Source organism: Pelodiscus sinensis, chromosome 2 (assembly GCF_049634645.1).
Source record: "Pelodiscus sinensis isolate JC-2024 chromosome 2, ASM4963464v1, whole genome shotgun sequence".
In the NCBI taxonomy this organism is placed as follows: Eukaryota; Metazoa; Chordata; order Testudines; family Trionychidae; genus Pelodiscus; species Pelodiscus sinensis.
In genome coordinates, this window is record NC_134712.1 from 230106839 (window position 1) to 230133560 (window position 26722).

Here is a 26722-nt window from a genome sequence, read left to right on the forward strand (position 1 = left end):
AACAATCCTCGGGCCCAGAAGAGAGTCCCATGGTCGAAGAAACTAAAGCCCTCTTTCCGACACCATCTGTGCAACTACGCATTTGCTTCCTCAGTTCAACGATCCCTACCTGTACATTTTCCTTCAACAGGGAGGATGGATGAGAACACCACTTATGCTTCAAATTCCTTGATACTTCTTCCCAGCACTACATAATCTGCTGTGACCCACTCAAGGTCATTCTTGGCCGTATTGTTAGTTCCTACATGAAGAAGCAGGAAGGGGTAGCGATCTGAAGGTTTGATCAGTTTTGAAAGACTCCTAGTCACATACTGAATGCGAGCTTCTGGTAATCAGCACACTTCTTGAGATTCCAGGTCTGAATGGCAGATGGATGACTCAGTCCCTCTTAGGGGACAACCACCACCACCCTGCGTCTTCTTTTGGGGGTGGTGATCATGGAGCCCCCATCTCTAGAACTACGCATCCCATGCCTTCCGGTAGATGGTGTTCCCTTCGGATTTCTTCCCTGAGAGGTCCCTGCCATAGCATTCTCCACCACACTGCCTGTGGAGAGAGCCTGAAAGCGGTTATTTACCTCTACAGGAATGGGGGATACCTGAGTTGGCCTTCTTCTTCTTCTAGAGGTTACATGCTGCCAGTTTTCTTCCTTGTCCTGTACTGCCCTCATGGGCTGTTCAGCCTGCTGTGCCTGCAGGATTAAATGCTGCCTTCTATCGAGGGAGTCTTCATCCTCTCTGATGGAATATAGGGTTCATACTTGGGCCTCAAGTCCTCTAATTTTTTCTTCCAAAATGGCAACCAGCTTGCACTTAGTGCAGATAAAATCCCTTCTTTCTTCTGGGAGGAAGACAAACATGACACATGCTGTGCAGGTAACAACAGCAGACCTATCACTATCCATACCTGCCTTCCTTCTGAGAGATTCCTCAGATGTTATTAAATGCCTCCTTGAAAGTCAGGAGAGAGATTTTTTTTAAGGGAAAGAGCACCAACACTATGGGGATCTCCTAGAGTGAACTCCAAGGGTTGGTTGCTGCCCTGTTTGCTGCTCTCTGCATTCACTCTGGCTGCCTTTTTTATAAGGCTGAGGCTAGGCCTGGCTCAAAGCCTTGCCTCGGATGCCATAAACCCCTGAAGGCCCACCAGAGCTCAGGAAGTTTTGATAATAGGTTAGTGAAAAGATTTTAAAGAATGGCGAGTGTATCTCACTCCCTTCCCAACTCCCTCGCAAAACTCCCTGTTAGCAGCCCGTTCCCAAGCTCCCTGCTTTATAGAGCTCTGGACTGCCTGATAGCCCCTCCCCCTGATTAAGGCTCAACCAATGAGCAGAGGCTTCTAGATTTCAAACCTTAATTAGAAGCTCACAGCTTCCACCTGCCAGTCACAGCACACATCTGGGGGCGGGTGGGAGAAGGGGAAAAAAACACAGACAAACACAAGCTCAGCACACAGCAAGGAACCCCAAACACAGACACACACTACAAACAGCCACTTCCCTGAAGAGTCCTGTATTAGCTCCTCCTTCACCTGGAGAATTCCCTCTCAAAACTGCCTGTTAGCAGCTCCTGTTCACAAGCTTCCTGGTCACTGACTCACTGCTTTCTAAAGCCCTGGACTGCCTGATAGCCCTTCCCCCAGATTAAGGCTCAACCAATGAGCAGAGGCTTCTAGATTTCAAACCTTGATTAGAAGCTCACAGCTTCAACCTGCCAGTCACAGAAAATATTCCTTTCTGTTAATATATTGTGCTGCACGGTTGTCGGGGGCCTGGATAGGGATGTGTGTTCTGTCAATAGCCCACCTGCAGTTGGATAAGCCCAGGGCGGCAAATCCAGCGGTGATGGGGTCCACATTGCCCAGGTAGATGACCTTGCGTAACAAGATGGTGTTAATGGCCCTCACCACCTGTAAAAGGAGACAAATAAAGAAACAAAACAGAGAATCAAAGTGGGTGCCAGAGCCCTTGGGAGGTTCCCAAGCCCTTCCCCTCACTCCCCCCCAAACACCCCAGCAGCCACCCCCTTTGAAGCCTGCCCACCCCCCTGAAAGGTTGTGTGAGGGCAGGACTGGAGAACCCCCTTGGGATGGGGTTTTCCTCCCACCCACCCCAGGGTTCCCCCTTTCCAGTATCCCCCCCTCCAGGGACTTCAGCCAAAGAGTGCCATACCTGCGTGAGGAGGGCCCCGACGGTTGACTTTCCCATGCCAAACTGATTGCCCATGGACCAGTAACTGTTGAACGTGGATAGCTTCCAGATGGTGATGGCGAGCTGCTTCTCTAAGGGGGTGGCAAGGTCTCATCTGGGTGTTCCATCCTTGGAGGGCAGGGGAGCACCAGGAACACAGCTCCAAGAATGTCTCCTTCCTCATACAGAAGCTTTGGAGCCACTACTGGTTGTCCCACCACCTCATCACCAGTCAGTCCTACCAGTTGGAACAGGTGTCCAGCCACCAGAAGCGTCGCTCCACCTCAGGGTGTGATTGTAAGGGCATTGCTCCCTCACACAGGCAGAGGTTCTCAAGGATGAGCTCAGGATCGAGCTCATGCAGGGCCACGAAGGCAGTCTGCAGAAACTGCAGCAGAAACTGCAGCATGGCAATGTGGGGCCATCGCATGCTCAGAGGCTACGTGTAGACTGCATCCCTCTGTCAACAGAAGGATGCAAATCAGGCACGTTGAAATTGCTAATTAAGCAGGGATTTAAATATCCCATGCTTCATTAGCATTAACATGGTTGCCGCTTTTTTCCAAAACGGAGCTTTTTCAAAACCCCCCCGGCAGTCTAGACTCAGATCTGTCAAAAATAAACCCTTTTTTGACAGATCCTGTATTCCTGAAAAAATGACAATAGCAGCGCAGACAATAGGTTACAACTAATTATATAGGATGCTTAATGGGTGGATGAAGTGATGGGGAAGGAGGGGGAATCCCGGATCCCTGGATAGGTGCTAATCGTGAGGCAAAAGGAGAGCAATAATCTAAAGGTTACATAGTGTTTTCTGCCCATAGCTTACAGAATACCTTATATCTAGTTAAACAAGTACAGTAGACTTCTGATAATCTGGCACCTTTGGGACCTAGGTGGTGCTGGATTATCAGATATGCCGGAGTACCAGAAGGTACTATAAAGGGGCATACTCCCAACCCAATCGCCCCCCCTACTTTATGCTCAGGTCCCAGAGCCGCCGGTACAGCCACTTGTCCCCCTCCACGCGCTGGGGCATGTGCGCTGAGTGGCCGGCTTTTCAATGAGCTGACTGGGATGCCCTGCGCAACCCAATTCTGCTCCCTCCCCTTCTCTTCCCGAGAGCCAACACCTCCCCTCCCTGCTGTCACCCAATCCCACTTCTCCCCAACCTTATATCTGGGTCCTGAAGCAGCTTCCACCCCGAGGAGCCTGCAGAGCCACCCCAGTCCTCCCCATCGAGGGCTCGTGCCCCATTCTTCCCTCACCTCCTTCCACTTACCCTTCCCTAGCCCCTCTGCCTGATGTAAAAAATAAAGGACACGTGTTCAAAAATAGAAACTCTCTTTATTTAACAAAACTAGGGGGGGATTAACCTCTAGGGAGACTGGGAAAAGGAGGTGGGAGAAGGGAAGAGAGAGGGTTAGAGAGGGGAGGTGGGAACCTGGGAGGAGGGAGCTGGAAGGGGGAAGCCAGGGGAAGGAGGAGGAGGGGAAGTATGAAACTATGGTACGCCATATCTTCAGTACTGTGTACAGATGTGGTCTCCTCACCTAAAAAAAGATATTTGGCCTTGGAAAGGGTTCAGAAAAGGGCAACTAAAATGATTAGGGGTTTGGAACAGGTCCCACATGAAGAGAAGCTAGAGATTGGGACTTTTCAGCTTAGAAAAGAGGATACTGAGGGGGGATATGATAGAGGTCTATAAAATCATGAGTGGTGTGGAGAGGGTGAATAAAGAAAAGTTCTTCATTAGTTCCCATAATATAAGGACTAGAGGACACCAAATGAAATGAATGGGCAGCAGGTTTAAAACTAATAAGCGGAAGTTCTTCTTCACACGGCACATAGTCAACCTGTGGAACTCCTTGCCACAGGAGGCTGTGAAGGCTAGAACTATAACAGAGTTTAAAGAGAAGTTAGATGAATTCATGGAGGTTGGGTCCATGGAATGCTATTACCCAGGGGGTAGGAATGGTGTCCCTGGCCTATGTTTGTGGAAAGCTGGAGATGGATGGCACGAGACAAATCGCTTGGTCATTGTCTTTGGTCTATCCCCTCTTGGGTACCTGGTGTTGGCCGCTGTCGGCAGACAGGCTACTGGGCTAGATGGACCTTTGGTCTGACCCGATACGGCCGTTCTTATGTTCTAAGCTCAGGGTCGGGGTCTCACTGGACCAACTTGATTTTCATGCAAATCTGCTTCTGGGTTCACATGTGGCCTTTGGTGGCCAGGCTGGCAGCTATCCTGCCCTAGACGGCTGCATCCCTATGCCTAGTGCGGAGGTCATGGACGTTGGAGGCCTCCCACCAAACCTCAATGAGGTCCATGATCTCTGCACTAGACCAGGCGGGCACCTGCCTTGCGGTCCTGGGCAGGCTCCTGAGAGCCACCAGCCTGGTCCTGGGAAGAGGTGGAGGGCTGGGTGGCAGCCTCATGCCGTGCCAGGTGCAGGGTCTGCTGGCTGGATGCTGGCAGGCTTGCAACTGGCACGGGCACTGTAGCCAGACCGTGCCCCTTTAAGGGCTCCGGGGCTGGGAGGGGGGCAGAAGAGTTTCCCTGGTTGTACCCAGAGTGGCCACCAGGGCAACCTGGGAAGGACTAGCCTCTAACTCAGTGGTCACCAACCAGTAGATTGGGATCTACTGGTAGATCTCAGGGGCTCTAAGAGTAGCTCTTAAGCCCTCTGCCTGTGCAGTACATTTACATTAGATTTCCTCATTTGAGGAGCAACTACTCACCGAGCAACAACACAAGTGAGTAGCTGTGAGGAATGGTGGGAGCTGGGAGGTCGGGAGGGCTGAAACACCCCAGCCAGCTGACTGTGGCTTTCAGCTGAAAGAGGCTGCCCCGCGCTCCAGCTGATCGGGCGGCTTTTCCTCTGTGCCTGCCCACGTAGAGCTTGGTGCATCCTGGCTGAGCACCATGGCCAGCTGGCCAGGCAGCCACTTCTCTTCCCTCCAGCCCGGCCGCCCTGCGCTCAGTCCAGGGAGGCTGCGTCTAGCTCCAGCTGCGCTGGAGCAAGCTTCCCGGGCTGAGCGCAGGTCAGCCGGGCTGGAGCAAAGAGAAGCGGCTTCCCAGCCAGCTGGACATGGCACTCAGCCAGGGTGCACTAAGCTTCACATGGGCAGGCACAAAGGGGAAGCCGCCCGATCAGCTGGAGCATGGTTCAGCCTCCATTTCAGGCCAAATGTTGGAAAAACCTCTTCCTACAGAAGAATTTTTTTTAAAAAAATGCAGCAGTATAAGGATTGGGGATAGCAAGGGATGGAGAGGAGGAGAATAGAGAGGGTGGGGCTTCAAGGAAGGGGCGGAGCAGTAGATCTTGGCTTGGACTGTCATTTAAAAAGTGATCTTGGGTGTAAAAAGGTTGGAGACCACTGCTCTAACTACACAGCCCTTAATTCGAACTACTTAATTCGAACTAGGCGTTACTCCTCGTAGAATGAGGTTTACCTAGTTGGAATTAAGCGCTCCGCTAGTTCAAATTAAATTCGAACTAGCGGTTTGCATGTGTAGCCGCTATTAAAGTTAATTAGAACTAATGGCTGTTAGTTCCAATTAACTTTGTAGTGTAGACATACCCTAAGGTGAGATGAGGGTGACTAAACCCTGAATACTTGTATGCAATAGCATAAGGTGATAGAGGATGCTCAAGCCTCTCCAATGGGAACTGCGTGGAAATGTTGTAATATTTGTGCTTGGGGAGCTACCCCAAAAGTTGAAAAGATATGGATGCAACACATCTTGAAGAACAACAGGAAAGAACATTTTTGAGTTGAAAAGTGAAGAGGAGGAGTCCCTACAAGTTATTTATTAATGATCCATCCTGCCTGTTCCAGGGTACATGGAGAAAAACCTTATGCTATCTTGTATAGCAAATTTTCGGGTAAATGGAAATGTGCATTTCAAAGCCATGGACCCCAGGGTCAGCGGGGGACTTACAGTCCCCCACTGACCCTAGGCTTTATGCTACACCGCATGCTGCTAGGAGCCTAATGTCAGCTGGGGAGTCCCCAGCTGACCCTGGGTTCCGTGTAGCATTTCCCTGGAACCCAGTGTCAGCTGGGAGTTCCCAGCTGATGGGGAAGTGCTGCGTGGAGCCCAAGGTCAGCTGGGACTCCCTAGATGATCCTCCACTCGACATTTCCCCGGAACCCTGGATCAGTTGAGGAGTCCCCAGCTGATCCCAGGCTCCATGGCTGTTCCTTTGAATGGCGCACAGGCAACATTTTAAAGGGTTGGGGTTTCAAGTGTCAGTGCCGCTGTGCACTGCCACTTTGAAGTACCCCTTCTCCTCCCCTTGCTGCCTCTCTCTTATAGAGGTTGCAAAGGGAAGGTGATATCGACTAGTCAAAATACTATCTGATAAGCAAATGCTTAGCGGATAGTCAACTAGTCTTTTACATCCTTAGTTCCTATAGCAAGGCTAACTTGGTCAAAATGTACATCCTGTGAAATGAATGCTATAAATTTAATAATTTATTAAATCACATATTTAACAAGAAAGTCAAGAATGATCATTCTTCATATCAGCAGCACGGATAATATTTCTATAGGAACTTTATGTTTTGTATTTCCTTATTTTTATTTTTAACTATTTAACTATAATGTTTTGTTAATGTAAATTTTTGCATTTGATATGTGAACTTCTTCTTTGAACAGCGTCCTGTGGGTTCTCCACTGTAGGTGTTGGGCTTGTCCCGGCGCTGCAGATTGGAGATCTTTTCTGGCCGTAGTCCGCTGGACTGTGCATGTGCCATGTGCATCTCGTGCCTTTCGCTCCGTTTTGTGTGCTTGCAGTCCGGCTCCCGCCAGTTCCTCCTGACCATCCTTGGCTACCGACGGAGTGAACGCTCTCTCCTCAGAATCCTGTCAGGATTGAGAGAGAATTATAATCAGTTAGCTTGTTAGTTATAGTTGTTGTTATATACTTGTAGTCCTCATTAGTTACCGTTCTAGTTCATATAGTTGTTTAAAAAAAATGTTGTATAGTTAGTTAGCGTTTGTTGTGGTGACACGTTAGTCATCAACTTAAAAAAAAAAAAGAAAAAGAAGGGGAAAGAAGAAGAACCGTAGACTGTAAGAGACGACATGCTGGGATCACCCGGATTTAAAAAGCACAGCTCATTTTACGAGATGATGCCCGCCTCAGATGAGCATGCTCTCTGCATACAGTGCTTACGCGAGGGACACATCCCCCAGAAATGTCCCCATTGTTCTAAGCTCACGGCGCGAGCAAGACGGGACAGAGAGATGCGGCTTAAAATGCTCTTATTCGATAAGGCATGACAGCCGCAAGAGACCGACTCCTCCCGCCCAAAGGAACTCATTGAGACCAGTCGACGCCGACCATCGTTGCCTAAACAAATGAAGAAGAGGCCTTCTCCCTCTCATTCCTTGCCCCCGATGCGCATTAGCACAAGGGATAAGCCAGGCACCTCAGGCATGCTTCCTACATGCGGACCAGATAAAATTAAGCAGAGCCACAGCACATCAGTGCCAAACCCACTGTCATCGAGGTATATGGCACCAAAATCGTCTACGGTACTTCGACTGGCACTGAGTCTTGAGCCAGCACTGGTATCAACACCGGCACCAATAGAGACATCGGCAGCAGCATGCATCTCGGCGCCAACAACCACCTTGGCACCGACAACCACCTTGGCACTGGCACCAGCTGCACTGGCATCCTCAGCACCAGCGCAGACACTCCATCTGACGCCAGTGCTGCCACCACAGCCGGCACTGCAAGCACATTCGGCACCGAAGAATAGCTCACTGGCGGCACCACCCCTTCATGACGTGGTGCAGCCAGGGACATTTCCACCCCAGGCTCATCTTCACCTGAGCAATCCCCAGAGCAGATTAAGATTCAACAAAAGACTCGCAAGTTACCAATGCCCTCTCCGAGCCCAGAGCAAACGTGTTTCTCTCCAGAACTACCTTCACCATCTCCAGCTCATTCATTTTCGTCAAGACATTCACTGAGACATTATACCACAAGGCAAACTCATTATTCCCCTTATGCCTCATCTCATTATCACCATCAGCACTGGCACCATCCACACACTCGAGGGGAAGGTCACGCTCACCTAGATCCCCTACACTCTCTAGTCATTCAGGAACACCAGGAGCAGATGCTACTCCAGGTCCCCGCATAGCTCACACTATTACGATCGCTCTCCCAGTCACTACTGCTACTATAGACATCACTCATATTCACCTTGCTGGAACACATTGCCATCACCGTCTCCTCACCAGTCCCAACCGTCATCTACCAGGACTCATTCACCTGCACTGTCTTCAACAAGACCACCTACTACGACCGGAATTGAAACGTCCATGCCACAGCACACAGAGCCACAACAACAGTCGTCCGAACATGAAGAACTGCAGGAGCACTCACCCACTGACCAGTCTTCATTGTCACTGGATGACGCAGTTTTTCTGGGCGATGCATCACCAACTGATGACCTCCGCCAATTTCAGGAGTTGTTCAAGAGGTTGGCCGACAGTCAACGGGTTCAACTTTCTGAGGTACAATAAAAACAGCACCATCTTCTCAGAAATCTGCAACTGTCACAACAATCCAAAGTGGCACTACCAATCGATGACGCAATATTAGAAATAGCAGATGACATGTGGCAAATGCCAGCATCAACTCCTGCTACTAACAAGAGAACAGACAAGAAATATTTCGTTCCTGCAAAGAGCATGGAATTCCTTTTCATGCATCCACAACCAAATTCTCTTGTTGAGGATGCAGCACAACAGAGGGCAAAAGCTCGTCACCCCAAAACTAATAACGTAGACAAGGACACTAAGCCTTTGGATCTCTTTGGCCAAAAAGTCTATTCTTCAGCGACATTAATTCTTCGCATGGCCAACTATGCTGCATTATTGGCCAATCATAACTTCAATAATTACTCGAAACTGGCTCCATTCTTAGAACACCTGCCAGACAAGAAACGTGAAGTACTCAAGGTGGTGGCACAAGAAGGGTATGCGGCTTCCAGGACAGCTCTGCACATAGCCCTTGATACAGCAGACACTGCAGCACGGACCACTGCCACCTCAGTGGTCATGCATAGGACATCATGGCTGCAATAAGCAGTGGTACCAAAAGACCTCCTGTCCAAAGTTGAAGATCTCCCCTTTGACAGGCAGAGTCTCTTCTCAGAAAAGACAGACAAAGTTCTCCATTGAGGCAAGGACTCGAACCACACTGCGAACTCTAGGTATGTACACCCCGCCTTACCACCGCAATTGGTACACACCCTACCAGAGGCAAAGACCGTTGTACCATCCAATGACCCAATACAGACAACAAGACCACCAACGCAACAGACAGTGACAGCCGAGAAGGCAACCTCAACCCAAAGCGTCCGGTAAACAAAACACCAGACAGCAACTTTGATGTCTCGGTCGAGGGACTCGAACCATACCGTTAGACAACCATCCTCATGCAGCAAATACACTATTCCACCACCATCTGAGGCCATTCCACCATTGATGGGCCCATATTACCACCAACAGATGGGTCCTACAGCTCATCGCACTAGGTTACGCCATCCCCTTTAGCTCACTACCTCCTTCCACCCTCTCACCCCATCCCTCTTCAGGGACCCATCTCACGAGCCTCTGCTAAAACAAGAAGCACTTCATCTTCTGACAATCGGAGTGATAGAGAAGGTTCCAGATGAGTTCAGAGGCAGAGGTTTTTATTCCCGCTATTCTTGACCAAGAAAAAGTTGGGAGGTTGGAGGCCCATTCTGGACCTTTGAGGTTTAAATTGGTACCTTCGCAAATAACATTTCAAGATGGTGACCCTGGCGACGACCATTCCATCACAGCACAGTGGAGATTGGTTCATGTCCCTCAACCTACAAGATGCCTACTTTCATGTGACCATTCACCCGGCCCACAGATGATTCCTACATTTCCAAATAGATGCAGACCATTTCCAATACAAGGTCCTGCCCTTCGGTCTCTCGTCAGCTCCTAGGGTCTTCTTGAAGACACTGGCAGTATTAACGGCATACCTGCGACGACTGGGAATCATAATATTCCCCTACCTTGACAACTGCCTAATCAGAGCATCTTCATTCACCAAAGTGTTTCATGCCACCAACACCACAAGATCCATATTCGAGGTGCTTGGGCTTATACTGAATGTCCCAAAGTCATCCATGATACCACAACGATCACTAGAGTTCATTGGCACATGCCTCGACTTGACCAAGGTGCGTGCATTCTTACCTGTGAACAGATCCAGGACCTGGTACAACTACTCTCTACCAGTCCCAGGACACCTGTACTCAATTACCTGCAGCTCATGGGCCATATGGTGTCTACAATGTATGTTGTAGCATGTGCAAGATTACACTTCCAATGTCTTCAGCATTGGATAGCTACGATATATACCATAAAGGTCCACGATGTCCACAGGAGAGTTACGATACCTTCTCATGTAAGAAAATCATTGATTTGGTGGACCATCCCCAGCAATTTGATGGACGGGATTCCCTTTCATTGCCCTCAACCAACAATGCAACTTACCACTGATCCATCACTTCTAGGTTGAGGCGCCCATATACAGGACCAGCAAACCCAAGGACTATGGTCCCCCAAGAATCGCTGCTACATAGCAACCTCCTTGAGTTGCGGCAATCTTCAACGCATGTCAGCACTTTCTCTCTCTGATCCGTGGTCAAGACATTCGAGTCCTTACTGACAATATGACCACAGTATACTGTGAACAGACAGGGAGTAGCCTGTTCTTGATTGCTTTGTGCCAAGGCAATATGCTTATGGAATTGGTGCAGCCAACACAAGATTACGCTCATCGCAGTGTACCTCCCTGGGGAACAGAATTCTACAGCTGATGCACTAAGCAGACATTTCTCCACAAACTACAAATGGGAATTGTACCCAGAAGTACTCTACACCATATTCCTTTGCTGCGGGTTCCCATCAGTAGATCTCTTTGCCATGTGTTGCAACACAAAGTGCCCTCAATACTGCTCGAGGTCTGGGATCTGACGAAACTCCACGAGGGACGCCTTCCTATGCAATTGGAGTCACCACCTTCTGTACGCCTTCCCACCCACTCCCTTAATTTCCAGAGTTTTGAAGAAAATAGCAATCGAAGGAGCCACAGTAATTCTAATAGCCCCCTTCTGGCTATGACAGATGTAATTCTCTTACCTGTCTCATGCCGATCCACTCTCCATATCTTCTTCCCAGATGTCACGACTTGCTGATGCAGAACCACGGGCAACTGATGCATCCTCAACTCAACCACCTTGCTCTGATGGCCTGGTACCTGGTTGGTTCCAACAAACAGAAACGATCTGTTCTCAAGCTGTCAAACAAATCCTGATACATAGCAGAAAATCGAATACGTGTAATACTTACCTGCATAAGTGGAGATGCTTCTTTTCATGGTGTTCTGACGTAGACTTGGATCCATACTCGGCACCTATTCACCACATTTTGGACTATCTTTTACATCTTAAAAATTCCGGCCTCACCTGCTCGTCCCTCAAGGTGCATGTAGAGGCTATCACTGCCTTCTGACACTCAGTGGATGGCTATTCCGTATTTTCCCATACAATGACAAAGAGATTTTTGAAAGGGTTTCCTAACCTTTTCCCACACCTCAGGCAGCCAGTGGACCCCTGGAACCTGGAGCTAGTTTTGAATGCCCTAACTCAACCCCCTTTTGAACCTCTAGCGATGTGTGATCTCCACACCCTAACAATGAAAGTCATTTTTCTGTTGGCGATAACCTCAGCACGAAGGGTCAGGGAGCTGTCCGCCCTTTCAGTGTCACTGCCCTACACAATATTTACTCCTCAGGGAGTGATACTACAGCCTCAGTCTACCTTTTACCTAAAGTAAATTCGGAATTCCACATAAATGAACCCATTGTTCTTCCCACATTCTATCCCAAACCCCACTCCTCAGCACAGCAGGTACGCCTCCATACCTTGGATGTCCATCGAGTGTTGGCATTCTACAACAATAGAACGTGATGCTTTTGCAAATCTCAAAGCCTCCTACTGTCCACGGTGGAACGATCTAGGAGCCATCCCTTATCAGTGCAACATGTTTCCACAATCATTGTCTCCTGCATAAAATGATGCTACGCCTTACACAATAAGCCTCTTCTGCACACCCCGAAGGCTCACTCAACGCGAGTGATGGCAACATCAACTGCTTTCCTCAAAGGAGTCTCCTTACGAGACATTTGCAGGGCTGCTACATGGTCCCCCGGCTTCATGTTTGCTAAACTTTATGCCATACCTAATCTCCTTATAGTTGATACAGTGGTTGCTTCAGCTGTCCTCTCCACTGCTGCAGCACCATAGCTCTGAATCCTGCATGTGTTACACAAGCTACTGCTGCAAAATTACAGTGGAGGACCCCCGGGACACTGCTCGAAGAAGAAGCAGTTACTCACCTTGTGCAGTAACGATGGTTCTTCAAGATGCATTTCCCATGGGTGCTCCACGACCCGCCTTCCTCCCCTCTTCGGAGTACCTTGTTTCTTATGTCTTTCAGATTGTAGAGGATCAGGAGGAACTGGCGGAAGCCAGACTGCCCACACACAAAACAGCGTGAAAGGCACGAGATGAGCATCGCGCATGCGCGGTCCTGCAGACTACAACTAGAAAAAATCTCCAGTCTGCAGTGCCGGGACAAGCCTGACACCTACAGTGGAGCATCCATAGGACATGCATCTCAAAGAAACATTGTTACTGCACAAGGTGAGTAACTTCTTCTTTATTTAGAAAGTGCAATAATAAATTACATTTTCTTCTAAATACATAGCCATCCTATCTATTGTCAATTCATTCCTATTTGGACAGCTTGAAGCAGTTGTTTGGTACCTTTTTTAATTATAAAAGTTAATGGCTGTGACTTCAGTTCAGCAAAGCATTTCAGTATGAGTTTAACTTTAAATATGTAAGAAAACCACTTCTTAGTCTGCAAAGTACTTTAAAGTACATTCGTAAGATCAAGTCACTGGGGCTGTGTCTAGACTACATGCCTCTGTCGTCAGAGGCATGTAGATTAGACACATAGGGAAAGGCAAATGAAGCCGCGATTTAAATGATCGCGGCTTCATTTAAATTTACATGGCTGCCGCGCTGAGCCGACAAACAGCTGATCAGCTGTTTGTCCGCTCAGCACGCTAGTCTGGACGCTCCCCTGCCGACATCAAAGCCCTTTGTCGGCAGCCCCGTTATTCCTCGTGGGATGAGGTTTACCGGGTCTGCCGACAAAGGGCTTTGATGTCGGCAGGGGAGCATCCAGACTAGCGCGCTGAGCGGACAAACAGCTGTTCAGCTGTTTGTCGGCTCATCATGGCAGCCATGTAAATTTAAATGAAGCCGCGATCATTTAAATCGCGGCTTCATTTGCCTTTGCCAAAACAACAAATCTACATGGCTCCGTCGACGGAGCCATGTAGTTTAGACGTACCCTGGGATTTAAGCAGGTATTTAAATACTTTGCTGAATTGGGACTTCAGAGCAACATAAAGGTTACTGTAAATGTTTTTAATATTTTTTAAACAGGAAACTGGAAAAGGTAACAGGCAATTCACAAAATCAGTAATACCTCCTGGTGTTCAAGATATGCATGTTATTTATCCTGAGGCTGAGGAGGAGGATGCTGGCACTGATGTGAAAATAAATGATAAAGATTTATCAAAGAAAAGCAAACTTCCAACAAAATTTAAAGGTAAGGAAGAAGATCATACATTTTCAAGACAAAAATCTATTAATGGAACTGATAAATCAGTATCAAAATTACCAGCAATTGACACAGGGAAGCAAAAAGGTGAACTACTTTCAAGGAAAACTCCAGTAGAAACTGAGAAAAATCAAGAAATTATGACATCACAACTAAAAGATTTTAAACTAGAGAAAAAAGTATTAACTGATAAAGAAAACTCTAAAGATTATGGGGTTCCAGAAAACAGATTAAAGGGAAAAGTCCTTGTTCAGGAGAGAGGACAACTGTATAAAGCTAAAGACTCAGCTGGTGTCATGGAAGAGACCCCAAAACTTCAGTTTCCTCAGTCTGAATATGAAAGCGTACAACATACAACTCTTTCTACTGACAAAGAGCCAGTACCTGTTAAAATCAAAGAAGAATCAAAAGGAAAAAAAACCCAGACAGAAGAGAAATCAGAAACAGTAAGAAAATCAGTATTTTTCCTTATGAGCTCTTCTTAAAAATGTAGGTTAAATTAAGTATAAATGAAACCATGCTTAAAATACATTTAAGCCTTATTTTTCAAAGATAATTGTGGCTTTACCAAATATAAGAACTATTTATTATCAAATTCTCTGATTTTGTAGACTTTCTCCTTCATTTTTTTCAACAGCAGCCCTAATACGTTTTTCTAGTAGAGTGGGGGTAGGGTGAGGTGGGGGGCTAACATGTTAAAATTTTTTTAGAGTTTTTCATGTCCTTAAAAATTTATTTCTTTTTCTGAAACTAGAAGATTTACCGAGCATTACTCAGGTCCTTAATTCAATTAAGTTTTGTTTTTCTTCATTTAAATCATTGCTCTGGGGTGGGGTTGGGAATGAGGAGTTCAGTATACAGCCCTCTCTCACTGTAGCAGCTGGGGGCCAGATGAGAAGCACCTCTCCACGGCCACTACGGCTCTGTCTCGACTACACCTCTCTGTCGACAGAGAGATGTAGATTAGGCATGTTGAAATTGCTAATGAAGCAGGGATTTAAATATCCCGTGCTTCATTAGCATTAACATGGCCGCCGCTTTTTTCGAAATGGAACTTTTTTGAAAAAAAAAAAAAAACACCCAGAAGTCTAGACGCGGATATGTTGGAAAATAAACCCTTTTTCGAAAGATCCTGTAAACCTCAGTTTTTGGTCTAGACTGCCATTTTTTAAAAAAAGCCCTCCATTTTGAAAAAAGCGGTGGCCATTTTATGCTAATTAAGTGCGGGATATTTAAATCCCTGCTTCATTAGCAATTTTGATGTGTCTAATCTACATCTCTGTCAACAGAGAGTTGTAGTCTAGACGTACCCCTAGCTCTAGGGGGCAACAGCCATGTGAGATGTGCATGTTCCCTGGCTGGGGTAGGTCCAGGTTGATCTGCCCCCTTCACTCCCCTTTTTGAGGGTACGTCTACACTAGCCCCCTAGTTCGAACTAGGGAGGCTAATGAGGGTGACCGAAATTGCAAATGAAGTATGGGATTTAAATATCCCGCGCTTCATTAGCATGTTCCCGGGCGGTCACCATTTGGAAACTGACTAGCCCGGAATAACTGCCCTCGTCTACACGCGGCAGTGAAACGGGAGTTCAAAGTAAACCCCTAACTCGAATTAGCCGTTGCTCCTCATAGAATGAGGTTTAACAGCTAATTCGAGATAGGGGTTTACTTCGAATTCCCTTTTCACTGCCGCTTGTAGACACGGGCAGTTATTCTGGGCTAGTCAGTTTCCAAAATGGCGACCGCCCGGGAATATGCTAATTAAGCGCGGGATATTTAAATCCCGTGCTTTATTTGCAATTTCAGTCGCCCTCATTAGCCTCCCTAGTTCGAATTAGGAGGCTAGTGTAGACGTACCCTGAGTGAGGAATGCAGCAAACTGTGTACTTTCTTTTGTTTTCCTGATGAAGGGTGTAATGGGGCACTATTTGAAACTCCAAGGGTGGGTGGGTGCCCACTGACACCAAAGGGGAGGCGCCTCTCCTTGAGCCTTGGTGGGCAGCATCTGACCCTAGCAATTCATCTGACAGGAAGCCAGGAGGCAGGGCCAGGGATATAAAAGGCTGACCAGAGAGCACAGTCAAGCCCCAGCGACCAAAGAATCCAGAAGCCTCCGCTGCATTACCAAGAGAGGAGCTGGACCCTGGGGAAGCTAAGGACTAGCTGGGGCCACCGGGCCCATTACTGGAGGACTGCCTGAAGAGTTTGTTTACCTGGCAGGAGGACTCCCAACTACAGTGCTCAGATGACTGCCATGGACCCAGGTACAGCCGATGGGGGAAATGGAAACAGCCCAGGAATAGCTGCCCCATGTTTGCCAGAAGGTCAGTGCATTGCGGTCAGCTGATCTTGCTGACCAACTGCTCTACAGCTGGTAGGGCCCTGGGCTGGGACGCAGTGGAGTGGGTGGGCGTGCATCCCTCATGCCACTCCACTCTTGAATGGCAGTCTCCCCCCTCGGCTGTTCCCGTTTAGTGGCCTGCATCTGCCCGACACCCACGAGAGCAAGAGGACCTGGCTGGGGTTGTTGCAAACAGGCCTTGAATTATTGGTGTGTATTTGCCTGCTGCCCTGCCCTGAACCAGGCTTATAAACTGCCCGGGCTTATAAACTGCTTTCTTGCTGTCCTGTCCTGAACCAGGGCTCACACTTACAAACGGTTTCCCTGAAGGCCTGCCCTGAACCAGCCCAGGCTTATAAACTGCTTTCTTGCAGCCCTGCCCTGAACCAGGCTCTGGGAGTTGAACCAACTGCGTAGTTGCCTGTTACGCCTCCCTGAATTAGGGTTGGACCTAAGGACAGTCTTTGGGGTGTATTGTCGTCCTGCTCGGAACAAGGGCTGGCATGTAGAGACTTTTTATTATAGACTGTGTGGTGGTGTAGTGGGACAGAGTGTCCGCCCACTGACCCTTAAGAGGAGGATCCCTTTCCTGAGCCCCATCGGGCTACAAGGGGAACAGCCCTCACTGGCCCTATACCAGGTGGGGGAGAACTTCAGCACCCTAAAGGGCACCTGCGGGTGGGAGGCTCAGAACAGGAGTAATCCTGGAGAAAGCCCCTTTCACCTTCCTAGTGATTACGTCTCTCTTTTATATGGTTTTATGAGAAACAAGCCCATTCTGGGCAGATCCCATTTTCCTGGCACAACCAAACCCTCATCTTGGTTTAGATTATGATAAGAGGAAGCTTCATACCTAATTTGGTGGTCCTAGCTCCTAGAAGGAGTTCTTGAACAAACAGGCAGATGGACAGAGACTGACGCACAGATACACAAACCTCTCTCAAGTATATAGTGGATTTAAATATATGTCTCTGTTGTAATGCCCTCCAAAATCAAAGACAGCTCTACAAATTCCTGCCTGCCTGCCTTTCTTCCTGCCTGAAATGAGTTTATTGCTTGATTACTAGGACTACTAAAAAGTACATCTTTCTGTCTTATCCAGTGGATCCCACCATCCTGGAACCACATGCTTTGAAGTTTCCTTTTATCATGGTGGGCTCCTACTCTGTCTCTTTTTTGGCCTTTCTGGCACACTTCCTGGATCTGTTATCCCTTCTTGGAAGTAGAGCTTCATGGCCCAGCTGCTTTAGACCCCAGGACTACCGCTGAGTCCTCATGACACACCAATTACTTAAGCATTCTTATCATGGGGAACACTCTATTAGACTGCCGCCTTGGGCAAGATGCAGCATTTTAGGGACTCTTCCTACTCATTGACCTGGTTCTTCTGCGAGTAGGGCTCTGCTTTATATGTTGGTTCATCTCTACATCATTAGTTGGAAATTTTCAGTAGCAAGCATCCATGCAGGACATACATGCGCTATGTCTATCTTGCAACACATTTGGCTCCTCATCTAGTATGCACATGATCCAACCCCCAGTTCCTTTTCAATCATCTTTGGCCTCAGATGGAGCTCTGTGGTGGTGTCCCATATCTCCTTAAAATCTTGAGAAATAGAATTAGAAATACTTTTTAGATATTTAGCTACTGTTAGTTGAAATAGTTTGAGTCACAAAAATGAAAGGGGGAAAAATTTAACTGAGTGTGGATTCATTTAACCCACTTCAACAATGCCTGGCTTCCCATGCCACAAAGCAGTGCTGGTCTCAGATGTTCATTCTTTCTGTGTTAGCTCTCATAGTGAGTTGCACATTCTTCAAAAGTGCATTCACTGCAGCAATCTGAACATGAGGGCCAGCCATGAATGAGACCTCTGCTTAAACCTTATTTTGATGCAAAAATTTCTCCGGTCTCCAACCCATGATACCAGAATTATTTTGCAGAGAATTTCCTGAGCACGACCACTTCAACTAAGGACAACACTCATTTCTCTACAAGAACAAGGAAAGGAGCCACGACGGTTACCTAATTTCACTGGAGACCAAGGTCTTCTTCCTCATGCGGAAATTCTGAAGCCACTACTGGTCATCCCACCACTCCATCACAAGCGAGTCCCACCAGTCAGAACTGGTGTCCAGCTGCCAAAAGTGGTGGTGCACAGTTGGGTGCAGCTGGAAGATCTGCATGTACAGATAGAGGTCGAAGGTCTCCCTCAAACAACTAGGGGTCATGTTTTTGCAGGGCCTGAAACAGAAACAGCAGCACAACAGATAGGGGCCGTCACGTACTCAGAGGCAGCTCCGGTTCCATTGCTGGGAGTGCTGTGGTGTCCAAAAACAGGGCAACCAAAGCATACAGTGAAAATGCTTTGCTTTCCCTCAGAGAGGTAGGCAAGCAGGAGAAGAACATGAGAAGAGGCTGTACAGGGGTTCTCTTGAAGATCATGTTTCAGATAGCCTCAGGCAGAAGCTCCTGGAAGTAACTGCTGAGCTGATACGCTGCCTGAAGTGGTTCCGGGTGGCCTTAAATGTGAGTTAGCGTCCAATCAGTGTGGACGCTCTATTTTGAAATAGCAAACTGCAATTTTGATGTGCTTTTTGTGTGAAGACGCGCTATTTAAAAATAAGCTATTCTTGAAAATAAATTCTGGAATAGCTTATTTCAAAATAAGCATGCAGTGTAGATGTACCCCTACAGACTTAGAATACAAAAAGTTACATATCTTACATTCATATTATACAAGATTAGGTGGAAGATTTACAAAACAACTTCTCTGCAAAGAGCTGCATAAAATGAAACCGTTACTGCTAGATCAATGCTGACCACCCCATGGGAGAGCATGTTTGAGATGCCAGGCATATCTGGCATTGCCTGCACTGGGACCTCTGCTGAGCCCCATCTGAAGGATAAGGAGTCAAGGCACCAACCTAAGACTGACTTCTACACTGACAACACCAGTGAGAGATCTTGTATTGAGCCCTTCTCCAGTCCCTCCTCTATCTGTGCCAATGACTCAGTTGTTAGATAGAGGCAAGAAAGCATCATACTGAGGATGTCATCTACAAAATCATTAGCATCCAGGATAACATCTAAAACAGTAATATCAGTACCAACAGGGCTGAAACTAATGGCACTGCAGCAGTTCTTGCCACAAAAAGACATTGAAGTCTCCTTGTACTGTAGTCCCCACTCTGGCACCGAAGGCTCCTCTGAGTATATGGCACTGCACCATACAGCATTCTCTATTGACTCTCTTAAACAAAGACAATGATAACCAGCAGGTAGATAGTTCACACCTTCTCTTCACACCATTCTTCACCTATAGTTGATGGACCATACTTGGAACTCAGGAAATTGAAGGCACCCTATCAACAAGATATGAAACCGTGGAACAGACACTTGCCATTCCCCATACAATAGCTATATTGAAACCCATGGGCAATGTACAAAGTGTCAGCTCCACCCTGAGGAGAAATTAGATCACCATCACCATCTTTTATGTTGAAAGCCTTGGAAGCTCACAAAGAAATGGGAAATGAGAGGGAAGAAGGTATCGAGCAGGACGTAACATCACCAGTGCATAATTTTTATCCATCACCAGATGAAACTATAATGTCCCTATCTCTTATCACAGCCAATGATTTCAAACAGTTGCAACCATTCAAAAAGAATAGCTCAGTCAGGAGATTCTGTACTAGGACGTGCAGAATATCCAGCACAAATTTCTACAAATTCTACAGACATTGTCAACTTCCAACATAACATTGCCCACAAATGATGACATCATGGAATTGGTGGAGAAAGTCTGGCAGTTGCCAGGTACTATTCCAATGACATACATGAGGGCTGGAAGACAGAAAGCACTATGTGTATGGCCAAGTGTATGGACTTACTTTTTTCCCATCCACCACCCAATTCACTAATGGTAAAGGCTGCAAACCAATGAGACAAACAACTTGACTTTGAATGATTGCTCATGTCCATTCCATGTAGGTGTGTTCATGCTGCATGCACATGTTGTAGGAAGATTTTCTCTTAGCATTATCCGTTGAGCCAGCAGGGGAGCCCCTTGGAGTGGCGCTACTATATCGGCTAATATATACTGCTGCTGGCCTTCCTTACCTCTCATTGGAGCATGCTTTGCTCTTGCTCTGCAAGAGCCTCTCAGCAGTTCTTCCTTGGTGTTCAGCACCTTGTTAAAGTTTTTACAAGAGTTTCACAGTTCATTGTTTCTTATCTAGTAGTTAATAGCAGTAGTTAAGTTTAGCACTCAGTGAATAGTTCTTAGCTAGGTGGGACATGCCTGTGCCCAAAGGCTTCAAGACCTGCAAGTCCCCATGCAGTCTGTCTCAAGTACCTTGGCAAAGCCCATTTGCCTGAAGTTTGTAAGATCTGCAAAGGCTTCAAACCGTGCATTAAAGGGGAAAGGGAGTCTAGCCTCAAGATTATCCTCATGGAGAGGACCCTGCACTCGGCACCAGCATCTGACCCAGCATCAGTGACCCGGAGTGCACAGGCTATGGTGCGGGAGGCACCTAGCCTCTCGTGTGCCTCTCTGGCACTGCACAGGTCTCGGCACCAGTCCCAGTCCCTGGTGCCTCAGAAGAATAGGAGACCTAGGCAGGTCTTCTTCGAGGCATGTGACCTTCGTGCACCCTCAGCCTGCACTGAGACCCTAGCCCTTGGAGGATGTAGCCAAAGTCGTATTGATAGTCCTGATATGGCCAGAAAGTCTTGATGCCCTCACTTGTAGCACATAGCGATATGTGCCTGTCAAGGTGCACCTTGTCCACCTATCAGACAGGGTGGGGAAAGTCTGCTGCAGCCCCTCAGACTCTACTTCAAGATAGGGTGGCCTATCAGCCACAAAGTTTGTGTACTGTGCCTTGGGCTCAGAGCTATATGGCCTAGCAGCCATAAAGTCCAAACATTTCCCTTGTGTTCAGGGTAACTAAGCTTAGCTGCCAGAATTGATACACAGTATGGCCCAATGGCCTCAGTCACCATGAAGTCCCCCTGTATTCAGGGTAGTGCAGGTCTGTGACCACAAAGTCTATATACAATATGGCCCAGTGGCCTCAGTCAGTAATCAATCCCCCAGTATTCAAGGTAGTACAGCCCAGCATCCATAGAGTTCATATACAGTCCCTCTGGGATCAGGATAATATGACTCAGTACCCCCAAAATCAATATGTAATAGACAAAGCTCCCTCACAGAGGAGTGTCTGGGGGAGGTAAGGGGACCCAGGCCCTCCCTCTCTACTAAGTCCCTGCCCAGGGCCCTATCAGCAGTGGAGCGGTCCACTGCTAGCTTGGCAGGGATTCCCACCGTAACATTCTGAGACCTCAGGGAGCAATTCCCTGCCCTGGGCTACATCCTTCCCACTCCTTATAAGAAGACTTCTCTGTCTTCACACTCTGGTATGGAAGCTTTTACTGCAGTCCCTCTCAGCATGGCTGCCACTGTTTGGACTGGTTGGCTTCATCCCCAGGAGCTCCTGTAGCTCCCCTGCGGCAGTCAGCCCTGGCTAAGCAGCTCTAGAGGCTTTTATAGCCAGTCTCCAGTTGGAGCATGCTCAGCAGGGTTGTGAGGGTGTGGCTCTCTCAGCCATCTCAGCCAGGTTAACCCCTTTTGCCTCAGTGCAGGGTTGATATACCCTGTCATAGTGCTCCACAAACTTTCCATCTCATGATGAAAAAAACTTCACCTGAACATGTGGCTTCTTCAGGGTTATATGATGATAAAGTTGACCTGTTCAGAACAGATTAGACAGGTGTTACTAATCAGCAGGAGTTCTATCTCATGTAAGACTTACCTACAAAAATGGAGTTGTTTCACCTTATGGAGCAAGACTAAACTGATAAAACCCGTTTCTACACCACTTTCACTAGTGTTGGAGTACCTACTTGACTACTCAGGATTTGCAACAAATTCCACTGAGGTCCATCTCACAGCCATTACTGTCTTCCACCATAAAAATTGATGGAGAATCACTATTTATGCGTCCAGTTATCAAGTGCTTCTTAACCAGCATGCAGAATGTTTATCCAAAAGTACCTAAGCTAGCATGAGAGCTAACCCTGGTGTAAAGAAGCCTTACCAGGCCTCCATTTGAACCCCTAGCTACATGTTCCCTGCTGTACCTTTCTGTGAAGGTGATATTTCAGATTGTGATCATATCCTCATGCTAAGTGAGATGGGGGCTCTCATGGCCCATCTCACATATTTTTCAGGGACAGGGTCACTTTGAGACCTCACACAAATTCATACCCAAAATATCATCCTTTTTTAATTTAAATCAACCAATTCACCTTCCTACTTTTTAAGACTACATGGGAACCACACGAGACTTTTTTCTACCTTCGGATTTACATCAGCATTCTTTCAGGATAGAACTATAACCTTCCATATATCATCAAAGCTCTTCATCTCTATGACAAAACTTTCTAAGAGTGATGCTATCCCCACAAAGAAACTTTCAAAATGGCTCTCCGGCTACATGCCTCTCTGTTATCAATAACAGAAAACACAAACCCCAGTGTGGATAAGAATCATTGCACAAGAGCAATAGCATCTTCAATAGCCTCTTTCAGCAATGTACTAATCATAGACATATGTAGAGTTGCTGCATTCACAAACCATTACACAAGCACTCAAGGCCAGATGCCATATTAAGCCTAACAGTGCTCTCTTTCTTCAGCTATGCCAGGGCTAGTCAACACTTGGCCCATGGACTGCATGAGACCTGCAGCCCGTTTGTTTGCATCCCATGGTGTGCCTTGGATTTATGCAGGGCTCAACGGGAGCCTGTGGGTGGGAGCCAAAACAAAAAAGTAGTCAAATTAATGGTCTTCTGTTGATATGCATTTTAGTAGTTAAATTCCTGGACAGTCATTGCTCATTAAAAGTGGGTGGAAATCAGGTAAATATAGCATTTTATTAATATCAGCAGAACTGACTTAAATGGGACTTGCGTGTAGTGTAGTCTTGCCTTTATCTTTGTATTTATGCCCATCAGCGTGAAAGAAGCTATTTGCATATATTTGCATATATATGCAACCACACTTAAGTTGTGGCCCTCGGCATGTGCTGTGAGTATCATTGTGGCCCCCGGAGATTCTGAAGTTGAATAGCCCTGAGCTATGCAAACAACTCTGAAGACCATCCTTCATTGCTCTCCAGCAGGGCTACTCAACAGGCATGAATATGGAGGCTTTCCTGCCCAGTATGTCCACCTTTTTGGCTTTCCTACTTTTGGGCAATGAACCAGCTGACCCTGCCTTTCCCACTGGTTGACCACCTGGACAACCAGGGGCCCTGGCAGGGAATGGGAGAAGAGGTGCTCATTCCCCTCTTTCGGCACAAATTACCGTTGCCACATTAATGTCCTGTGCCAGTACTGGTGCTTGTGCCAGTACCAAGGTCACAGTTGGGGCCAGTGCTGCCACCAAGGATGGTGGGGCGGGAGGGAAGGGAGGCTGGTGCTGACATTGAGGTCAACAGTACAGGAGTCATGAAGTGATGACTTTTTGCATCTGGTGCTGGGGCACGCGGTGCTGTGACTGCAGCACCGTGCCACCTGGCATCATGCTCCTTAGCTAGGCCTTGGCCCAGTGTTGGGGAGGAGGTTATACCAGATAGGGCATAGGCTTTTGGCACTTCACAAGGGCTTGAAGCCTTGGGGCCCAGGCATGCCCCACTGCACATGCCCGGGAAGTGAAGCTAGCCCCGAGTCGAAGTAACAAACAGCTAAGTGCTAATGCTTACAGCTCTTTACTACTATTTAGAACAAGATAAGAATGAAACTTGTAAATGCACTAACTATGAAACAACGGGTAAGAACTGCTAAGAAGTGCTTGCTGAGCAAGAACAAAGCATGTTCGAACAACTGTCACAAGCGGTAAGAAGAAACTGAGGGGGAGGAGGGTCAGCAGGAGTATATATTAGCCTGTAGCTGGTTAGGCCTCCCGGAGGGGTTCCTCCACCTGCAGGTTAGTGGGTGGCCACTCCACCCCACTGCAGCAGACACTTAAAATAAACTCCCAAGTCAATAGTCTATGCCCGGGTCTCGGGCAGCACCAACAAAAAGAGGCCTTGGTTCAGGGAGGGCAAAAGGCAAATAGTTCAGGCCAGGCCTTGCTTCAGGGCAGGTAACAGGCAAACAGTTAAGGAGCACTAGCCCTGGTGCAGAGCGGACAGCGAATCAATCCAGCTAATACAGGCGCCCTGACTCTAGGGCAGGGTGGGACTATACGTAATAGTTTGACAGTTTAGGGGCCCAGGCCTTGCTTCAGGGTGGGGCAGCAGACAAACCTACAGTTTGAAATGGTAGGTCATAAGCCCCAGCCTTGGTTCAGGAGGGGCAACAAAAACACACAGACAGTTTATAAGTTCAGGAGCCCAGGCCTTGTTTCAGGCAGGGGCAGTAAACTCTTAGTCGGAGGACCCCACCCTGACCCTGTTTCAGGGAGGAGCAGCAAGTAACAGTTTAGCAGTTTTAAAGGCCCTGGCCTTGGTTCAGGCAGGGCAGCAAACAAACAGTTCAGTTCAGTTCAGTCAATGGTTTGTCTCCTTGCTCAGTAGGGGTGCAGGCATTTCTTCTGCGGTGCCGGAGAGGGGGAGACTGCCACCTGGTAGGTGGGTGGCAGGGGGGACACAGGCCCACTCACTCCACTGCATCCCAGCCCAGGGATCTAATAGTAACAGCGCAGTCAGCTGCTGAGTCAGTGGGAGCTCCGGCCCGAAATATGCTGACCTGAGGCACTTAGCTGTCCTCTGAATTCCCTGGGTCACTTCCCTTCTCCCCCTTGGCGCATACGTGGGTCACAGGCTGGTCTTTCAGGGGCTCAAGCGTGGTCAGGTCCAGCTGGGGTCCGGGTGGTCCAGGCCAGTCCTCAGTGGCTTGCAGGTCCATAGGTCCCAGCTGGTACTCTGTTGTTGGTTGGTCAGACTGGTTGTCCAGTTCAGGCCCAGCTGATGGCTCAGGCCCTTGTGGGTCCGTTAGTCCCAGCCAGTCCTCAGGTGCAGGCATTCAGGCCAGTCTGGGTCAGGCATGGCTGCAGATGTGGACCAGGTTGGAGGTCCAGGCTAAGTTTCAGCCTCCCAGGCAGGGAGCACTGAGCAAGCTTCTGATTCCTCCAGAGGCTGGGCCCTGACTGAGCACTCAGGCTGGACTTTTATGGTCCTAGCCCCGCATCCTGGCTTCCAGTCATGTGTCTGGGAAGGGCTAGGCTGTGCCCAAAATGGCTGCTGGAGAGGTTCTTCAGCCTCCGGGTCGGTGAGTGGCCACTCTGCCCCCACTACATAGCCAATATAGTAGTGCCACTCCTGGGAGCTCCCAACAGGTACTGCTAAGGGAAAAACTTCCAACAATGAATGCATGCAACGTGCACACATGATCATGGAATGGACATGAGCAATCACTCAAAGAACAAGGCCAAATTTGGTGTGAACACAGGTCCCAGAGAAGATTGATTCTGCAGTCATGACAACACCCGTACTTGATGCCCAAAGAACAAATGAGACCGTGAAGAGACTAGTATGTGTCGCAAAATGGATGCTGCAGGGAGTGACAGGAGGCACTTCTGGAGTAGGATCAGTTGCTCCTGGAGGTGGAGCAGCTTAAAAAGAATGAGGAAGAAATAAGGGCTGTGCTCTGGTGAGGATACAGACTATAGACCTTGCTCTGTAGGTTTTGGGAAGGAGGTGTGCAACAGAGTGTCCTGCCTCCTTAAGAACTATGAGGCCTGAGGCTAGTGAGTCCTGTTCAATTAGTGCTGGGTATAGGACTTAAAAAGGGATGAAGCCCTGCAGCTAAGGTTTAGCAGTGGAGGAAGAAAGCTGAGCTGGGTCTTGGCTGAAGATCTGATCTACAGGAGCAGAGCTAAGTCCCATGATGGGCCCCTGGAAGAAGAGGCCAGGCTTCAGGGAGACAGTCCTGGGGATAGTGTTCTGCAAGAGCAGGGAGCTGAAGAGGATCCCAAGATGGATTAGAAGCTTAAGCTCACAGCGGGGCAAAAGATGTTTTAGTACTGTTTAATTTTGTTTGTAATTTTTGAGCCTTAGGGTGCGTCTAGACTACATGCCTCCGTCGACGGAGGCATGTAGATTAGACAGATCGGCAGAGGGAAATGAAGCCGTGATTAAAATAATCGCAGCTTCATTTAAATTTAAATGGCTGCCCCGCTCTGCCGATCAGCTGTTTGTCGGCAGATCGGGGCAGTCTGGACACGCCGCGTCGACAAAGAAGCCTTTCTTGATCGGCACAGGTATGTCTCGTGAAACCAGGTTTACCTGTGCCGATCAAGAAAGGCTTCTTTGTCGACGCGGTGCATCCAGAGTGCCCCAATCTGCCGACAAACAGCTGATTGGCAGAGCGGGGCAGCCATTTAAATTTAAATGAAGCCGCGATTATTTTAATCGCAG

General features: G+C 48.0%; 1 protein-coding gene and 1 long non-coding RNA gene across 11 annotated transcripts in view; one reads left to right on the forward strand and one right to left on the reverse strand.

The window, feature by feature from the left end:
• Window positions 1-26722, forward strand: part of CCDC7 (coiled-coil domain containing 7) — a 347366-nt gene that overhangs the window by 177404 nt on the left and 143240 nt on the right. For all 8 annotated transcript variants that reach the window (XM_075922671.1, XM_075922670.1, XM_075922665.1 and 5 more), the window contains one exon: window positions 13778-14401. In XM_075922671.1, the coding sequence (XP_075778786.1) occupies window positions 13778-14401 (624 nt within the window). The remainder of the gene's footprint in view (window positions 1-13777; window positions 14402-26722) is intronic.
• Window positions 6660-26722, reverse strand: part of LOC142827379 (uncharacterized) — a 33448-nt gene continuing 13385 nt past the window's right edge. The window contains exons 6-9 of one of the 3 annotated variants that reach the window (XR_012902099.1): window positions 18322-18540; window positions 11400-11517; window positions 8599-8724; window positions 6660-7061 (exon numbers count right to left, since the gene is read on the reverse strand). This is a non-coding gene — a long non-coding RNA (uncharacterized LOC142827379). The remainder of the gene's footprint in view (window positions 7062-8598; window positions 8725-11399; window positions 11518-18321; window positions 18541-26722) is intronic. The other 2 variants (XR_012902101.1, XR_012902100.1) reach the window with 2 other exon arrangements.